This window comes from Durio zibethinus, chromosome 18 (assembly GCF_047325235.1).
Source record: "Durio zibethinus cultivar Kanyao isolate XHJ-2024 chromosome 18, ASM4732523v1, whole genome shotgun sequence".
NCBI classification, from domain to species: Eukaryota; Viridiplantae; Streptophyta; class Magnoliopsida; order Malvales; family Malvaceae; genus Durio; species Durio zibethinus.
In genome coordinates this window covers 22,340,490-22,347,949 of record NC_143179.1, presented here as the reverse complement: position 1 = coordinate 22,347,949, position 7,460 = coordinate 22,340,490, and the positions used below count along the sequence as shown (strand labels likewise).

Sequence of the window (7,460 nt, the reverse complement as noted above, 5' to 3'; positions counted from 1 at the left end):
GTTTGGTAGGTGTGAGAGAGATGTAAAGGAGAGAAAGAGTCTAAGAAGATGCCAAGAGAAGAATAAAAGGATCTTGGATTAGTATAAAGCATTAGCGGTTTAAAACGAGTAGGATAAGATAATTTTGAATTAAGATTTTGAAAAGAAATTTTTTGTTTAAATTGCTTTTTTTGAATGGTGATATGTTTTTGTTGCTCAAGAGGTTTTTGGTCTCTATCCATCTGATCTGTTTAAAAAATCAACAAAAATATTATTAAATTTTTGAATAAATTCAATAAAAAAATTATAAAAATTATATTGACATAAAAAATTATATCATCTAATTCTTTTAGGATTAGTTTCTAATTTTTTATTTTTTTAAGAAACTTTTAACTACTTAATTATCAATTCTAATAATAAAATTTTCAGGTGTTGAATAAATATGAAATTTTATTACTATATTTTTTATTGTTAGTAATTCTTTTTCATAAATAATATATTTTATCTCATTAGGTTTAAATTTTTTCGAATTATAACCATAAATTAATTCTTGATTATGTATATTTGATTTAAGTATACATCTTTAATGTCAGTATGATGCATCTATTTCAATAATAAATAATTCTCCAGATTTTAGAAGATATATTTTAGGTATAAATTTAAGATTTAATTTTATTTGTTTAATAATATCATATTTTTCTTTTATCTATGAAAAATATTTATCTTTTTTTTGTTTTTCTTGTAAAACTTTTTTTAAAAAAGATTTTTAATGAATTGCCTTTATAATTAAGAAGACCTAAAAAATTTTGAAATTATTTTTTATCTTTTAATTATTCTAAAATTTTTTTAATTTTTATTATAATATGATATTATAAAGTAAAATCATCTAAACATAGTTTTAATCTTAAAAATTATATATTAATTTTTTTTAAATTCTATCTTTTTAAGACTTAATATTATATCATATTTTATGAATTCTTAAACTATAAAATTTAATTATTTTTTATATTTATTTAATATTTTAAAAATATAAATATATCATCGATATATATATCACATAAAAATCTTTATATTTTAAAAAAATAGTGTCCAAGAAAAAGAAGTAAATCAAATTGGAGAGACAAAGGCAGGGCGTTTTCGGTCTTGGCAAATTCATGCAATAATTGAGAAACAAAATTATTGAGTTGTTGGTACACTACAACATAAAGCGTGGCATTGATCACCTCCATAAAAGTAAACACCACATGGAAGGGGACCTCAGTCCTCGTGGATTGGTTTTTTTTTTTTTTTTTTTTTCATTATTTCTAGGATGCTCTTAGGCCTACGCAACCCCACAAAGTGTACGAATTTCAGTGTACATTTTTCATAAGGAACCAAACATTTTAGACAACAGAGAAATGGCCCAACCATTCCCACAAAAAATTATTCAGTTCAATCGTCATATCATTTCTATTTACTAATGCTGGGAAGGCAATAGATGTAAGGATACGCTCTCGCCCTCGGCTTTTAAATGATATATTAATATTTATAAATTATTTAAATTTAATTTAATTATTATTAAATTAAAATTAAAATTAAAAATTTAATTTATTGATTAAATTATATTTAAATAATTTTATGTTTAATTTAAATAGTTTATGAATTTAATTTAATTTTTATATTTAAATATATTTTATTATTTTAATTAATAAAATATTTTAAATTTAAATTTAAATTCGAATAAAATTATCAAATATTTATTAAATTAAATTAAATTTTTTTTATATATTAATCGAATCTAATTAAATAAATTTAAATAATTTAATTTTTATTTTTAATTAAATTTAAATTAAAAAAATTTTAAATAAATTTTAATTGGATTCAAATATTCAAATTCGATCTATTACAATCCCGCTATGTTTCGAAAGCAAAACTTTATGTAATAGTGATAGTGCGACGTGTAACGAGGTCTTTCATTTTTTGTTTCAAGAACCTCCCTCTTTTGTTAAAACACTGCTGCAGGAGGATGCAGCTTGTCGTTTTGTTTTACGTACTAGTTGCTAAGTTATAACAGTTCCTTTTTTGCACCAAAAAATAAATGCTGGTAAACATAGAAATTCAATGGTTCTATCTACTAAATTCAAAAGGCGACCTGCCGGCGCCGGGCTATAAGATAAGATACAGCTGTTGTACTACTTGACCGGTAAGAAATAGCTTGGGTAAGAACTGGAAGAGTCTTGTATGTACGGTAACCCACTCTTCTGCTATTGGTGGACTGTTGCACAGAAAGCCCGACTGAAACAACGTTTCTTAGCGACCTTTTCAAGCGCTTAGCTTCCGCCAGCGGCGGGCGGTACGGTCATAAAGTCAGTTCAGTTGGAAGTCTAAGCCAAGAAGGTACGAACGAAGTGACGAGCCCCTTTAGAGATAGGTTTCGGGGGCGGCTCTCTCGTGGTAGTAATTGCGAGCATCTCTCCTTTTCTCTTAGCGGGCACAGTTCGCTTGCATCCCGCCTTAGGCACATCTTTCTTTCTTAGTTTCACGCTGGCCTAATGAACGAATGAAAGTCGGTCTTTTAGCTGTTTGGTGTATAAGCAATTCTTTAGTGGCTGTACCGAAAGGCACATCCCCCGGTTACGCTTAAATTGTATTTTTTTTTTTATTTTGAAGAAATATAAAAGTTTTAAATTAATAATAAATAAAATTTAAAATCTTTAGTATTTTTATTTTTTTAAAAATATAATCTCTTAAAAAAATTTAAAAAGAAGAGCGAAAGGTTGGGTGGGTGTTGATAAAATATTGTTTATCCGTAGGCAACCAAAATTTAAAATTTAAAGTACAAAATATGTTGTTAATAATTGATTGGTTCAATTGATTAAAATTTTTTTTAATAAAAAATTTTTTAATTCGAATCTTTATCAGAGATTATTTGTTGGAGTCATATCAAACGTATAATCTATAATCATTTGTCTTAAATTGTTAAATACGATACATCTTACATTAATTTAGAATGTTAAATAATTTATCTACCTTCGAATTTTTTTTTTAAGAAAAAAATATAGGATATGAATCTAGACTAGTTCTGAGTAATTATAAGATAATATCATGAGAGAATTATAATAATTTTGATCAATTATAATATTAAAAAATTTTATAATTATCATAATAAAAAATTATAATAATTTTGACTTAAAAAGATATTTTCATAATTATAATAGGAGTGATAGTATAATAATTTTTGTTATTTATAGTAAGAGAGTTATTGTAATAATTTAAATGATGTAATTAAATAGATATAGAAGGGTATTTTTGTATTTTTGTAAAAGATGACATAAAATGCTATGTATCAAATGAGTTATGAAATAATTTAAAGGGTATTAATGTAATTTTGATAGTGTTTACTTTTAATTATAGTTATAGATATTTTTAAAAATTTGCACATTGTTGCAAGTAACATTTTTTATTTTACCATCTCTATTAATGGTATATTTTTAAAAAAATTAATCTAATTAAAGAAATAAATTAAGACAAAAAGATAAAAAAAAAACAACAAATGAAAATAGTACATGGATACCTTAATTAATCTATTTTTATATATTTATCAAATAAAAAATATAAAAAACAAGAAGATCAAAATAAGTGAAAAAAATTAAGAATGAAAAAAAAAACTTAAAGAAAGTGTTACATTGGTACTCATATTGAGTTTAAAATATTAATTTATTAAATTTAATTAAAAAAACTTTATTACTATAATATATATGTATATTTATAAAATTAAATAAATAATAAAATATAAAATTTTATATATACCCCAAAATAATTTAAGATAGAATATCTTAAATATATTTTTGACTCAAGCACGTTTCTCTATTAAAAAAACCCAACTTGTCTCAAAATATATTATTTAAAAACAAAATAATAAAACATCCACTTGATTAGTCATAAAATAAAATATTATAAAAATATATAATTATTTTTAAAAAATTTTAAAATAAGAAAATAACTTGACACATAACATAATATGTTATTGATATCGGTGAGACAAATATTTAAAAAATATAAAAATGCAAATTTAATTGAAAAATTAATTATGTTGCATTTGTTAAATATCAAATGAATCTCATAAAAAAATAAATTTAAAATCTTAGTAAAAATTAAAAATATTCAGTGTAAAATGAGTCATTTTAAAAAATAAAATTTATAAAAAAATATTTTTTTAAAATTGAAATATAAAAAGAAATGAAAGTGAAAAGAAAGGAGAAAAGCAAAAAAAAAAAAGTAGCCGAAAGATTGGTTGGGTTTTGATCACGTATTCATCCGTATAATACCAAAATTTAAAATTTAAGTATAGGATATGAATCTAGTACTAGTATTTAAGTAAAAATAGTACTTAGAAATTACTGTCTTCCAGATTCTGGGTTTGTGTTTTCTGCAACATAGATGAATCCTTTGGTTTGCAAACTCAAAACCAAACACAATCTCTCAATCTGACCAAACAGAATCCTATCAATCATATGATAATTGAAGAAATTATAAGAAAACGACAAACATAGACATTGAATGGGGAACAAATTATATATAACCCCCTAAATTTCTTGATTGCTTCAGTGTTTCTTTCATGCCACTTGAATATTGAACTATCCATGGTGTGTCCTCCTGTAGTAGCCTGTAAATTCCTTCTCCGGCAATGAAATTAAATATTAGGCTTATCTTTTTAGATCTTGCAAAGTTTCCTTGAGCTCCAAAATGCTAAGGCGATCAACTCTTTAAGAAACTAAACAATATTGAGAATGCAAAATGCACTCACATTCTGAAGGAAGGTTAAGTTCTTAATGCAATTGCTTATGCACAGGTCTTGCTAGTTCCTAGTGTAAGTTCCAGATCATCCACTCCAATCTCATGTATTTTCTCACCCTCCCATGGTTTTACTCTACCATTCTCAAATTCAAACTCTGCGCCTCTCCCGATCTCTGTTACTGTCCCCCAGGTCACCCCTGCATGCCCAGTGACACCATCCTGGAGAGGATTCTGTTGAACGACCCTTTTCACAAGATTAAAAGTAGGTGAAGGAGGACCTGCTGCTGCTGCGGTGGATGCCACTGTCTGAAAGCTTACCCAGCCGCCCGAGTCCACAGTTGAGGCATCAGACTCATCACATTCTGGTATAGTGGCCGGTGTGTGGTGATGCCGCCTTGTGGGGCTAGATGGGGCTGAGGTAGGGAAAAGCGGGTGGCGAAACGACTTTAGGGAGGCATTGGAAAGGGATTCCCTGTCAGCTTTGGGCAGGGATCCCCTGGAAGTTGGTGAAGAAAGCGGTGGGGTTACAGGAGCACTATTGGATATTCTAAGGGGAGGGAGATTATTAGGGATGGCTGCAATGTTGCGGAGGAAAGGAAGAAGGTAGGTTGAGGGATTTGCATCGAAACGAGTTGGGCTTGGGCACAAGGAGGAGGAGGGACTGGCATGGTAGGAAGGCACGGGACTTGGGAAAGATGAGGACTGTGGACTTGGTTGAATAGATGAACATGCACTGATGTTAGTTAAGGCCCCTGCAAGCTCAGATGGAGGGGGCTTGCATCCCTGCATCAAAGCCATTACAAAAGGAATTAGGAAAAATATGATCCAAATATATAGACGAAGCAACAAACAAAAGAATCACAAGATCAATCTTGAGCAGGGTCTTAGAACAAAAGAATGTTTAGCCAGATTAGTGAAAGGCCATACTTTCATGTAATTTGGTTTAGCACAAAGGAAATCAAAGAGTTGAGAAATTTTCCATTCTTCCATTCTTCAGTCGTTTCCCAGGCCAAGCCCAAGTATATAAATCAGACAAAATTGTAAAATAACCAGAATTTCCATCAATTAAACAAGTTAAACAAACAAGAAAAACATAAAAGACCAAAGATCAATCGAAACCCATATTAGAAAAACCATCAAAAATCAAAATTTAACACAAAAAAAAAAAATGCATGCATGTAGATCTGCAAGTTTAAAATGAAGAAAACCCAGAAATCTAGAAGAAGAAAAAGAAAAAAAAAGCAAACCTTGCGATAAGTGGTACCATCTTCTTCAACGATCCAACCAGCCTCACAGCAAAGAGCTTTCAAGACCTCGTTGTTGTCACAATGTTTAGGAAGCTTATAGTTGCCTTGAGCTCGAAGCCCAGAGTATATCTTTGCAGCTATAGCTCTTCTTCTCCGTTCTCTCCTCTTGTTATTCTCCCTCTCTTTCCAGGTCGGTAATCTCCCTGATGCCCCTGTCATCTTTTTTTCTTCTTTTCAATCGCAAAGACCTTAACTTTATGTTTCAAACTGAATTTTCTTGCAGAAGAAGAGAGCGTTATTGCATTAAGGGGAGAGAGAGAGAGGGATCAGATGGCTGAAGTCCAAATAGAGACACGCAGGAGACAAGTCTCTCTCTCTCTCGTTCACGAGGATATTGCTTTTTCTTTATCGTTGAAAGTTTCGTTTATTTGTTCTCGAGGAGAGAAAGGAAACGGTTTTACACTGTTGCTTCATGGATTCTTTTACTGTTACTTGATAACCACTTTAACTTTGAGATTGAATATGGCAATGGGGCCTTCAGCCTTTGAATATAGATGGTCTGATTGCCTATTAACTATTAACAATAATCCATTGATTATATCCTAATCAAGTTGAAATCAGATATAAAACTTGAAAGTGCTTGCATTGCCCTGCCACATGGAGGGTTGTTTTTGTAACGATAAACTTACATTTTGTAAGGATTTTGTGACTTGTTTCTCTTTAATTTTTGGTTTCTGGAAAAACCGGAAAGGGCCAGAATTTGGTGAATCTATGACCTCACTTCTGTTTCAAAATGATTGTCATTTGTCAGTTATTCCTGAAAAAAGTTCCCAAGGACTGTCCATTAGAAAGTTGTATTTTCTACCGTGACTGTGAAGATCAAAAAATTGAGAATCACTGTGTTTTTCATTTGAGATCTTTGTTGATCACAATCAAGTTTACATGAAAAAATGGGATAATTTTGGGATGGTTGGAGTTAAATGATAGCCACAATGGCTAAAAAGACCAGTCAAAGATTGGTTACACAAACTTTCCATGAAATAAATTTGGTAATGTTGGACTTGTGGCAGGCATACACAGCAATTTTTTCTTCTATTCTGGGGCCAGAGAAATGGGTAGCCTCCATTATTGACAGGGATAATGTTTCTTCAATCATCCCTCCTACCTTTTTCTCGAATTTTCTCTTTAATAGTCCTCTTCTCATACAAATTAATGTTTCTCACAATTGTGACTAAAGTTTATCACGTGTACTCATTTTTAAGGGTCTAATTAAATCAAATTAAATTGATATAATAAAAAAATTTAAGTTTGAATTTGATTCAAAATTTATTATTTAAAATTTAATTTAAATTCGATGAAAATTTTAATTTTTAAATTTAAGTTTAATTAGAGATAAAATTTAAATTATTAAAATTTATTCGATTAAATTTATTTAATAAAAATAAATTTAATTTTTAT

The 7,460-nt window shown here is 28.9% G+C and overlaps 1 protein-coding gene across 1 annotated transcript; it reads right to left on the bottom strand.

Annotated features, from left to right (window-relative positions):
* Nucleotides 1-4,308: 4,308 nt before the first annotated feature.
* LOC111300032 (BES1/BZR1 homolog protein 1-like) lies at nt 4,309-6,398 on the bottom strand. Its single transcript, XM_022895625.2, has 2 exons — nt 6,003-6,398; nt 4,309-5,538 (listed from the first exon to the last, which is right to left on the bottom strand). The coding sequence occupies exons 1-2, from the start codon at nt 6,219-6,221 to the stop codon at nt 4,801-4,803; spliced, it is 957 nt and encodes a 318-aa protein (XP_022751360.2). The 5' UTR covers nt 6,222-6,398; the 3' UTR covers nt 4,309-4,800.
* Nucleotides 6,399-7,460: the final 1,062 nt, after the last annotated feature.

Excerpts from the sequence above, each read along its gene's own strand:
- LOC111300032 (XM_022895625.2), bottom strand. The coding sequence starts at position 6,221 with ATGACAGGGGCATCAGGGAGATTACCGACCTGGAAAGAGAGGGAGAAT. Across the intron at positions 5,539-6,002 it reads ATGGTACCACTTATCGCAAG|GGATGCAAGCCCCCTCCATC; the intron begins GTTTGCTTTTTT and ends GCTTTGATGCAG.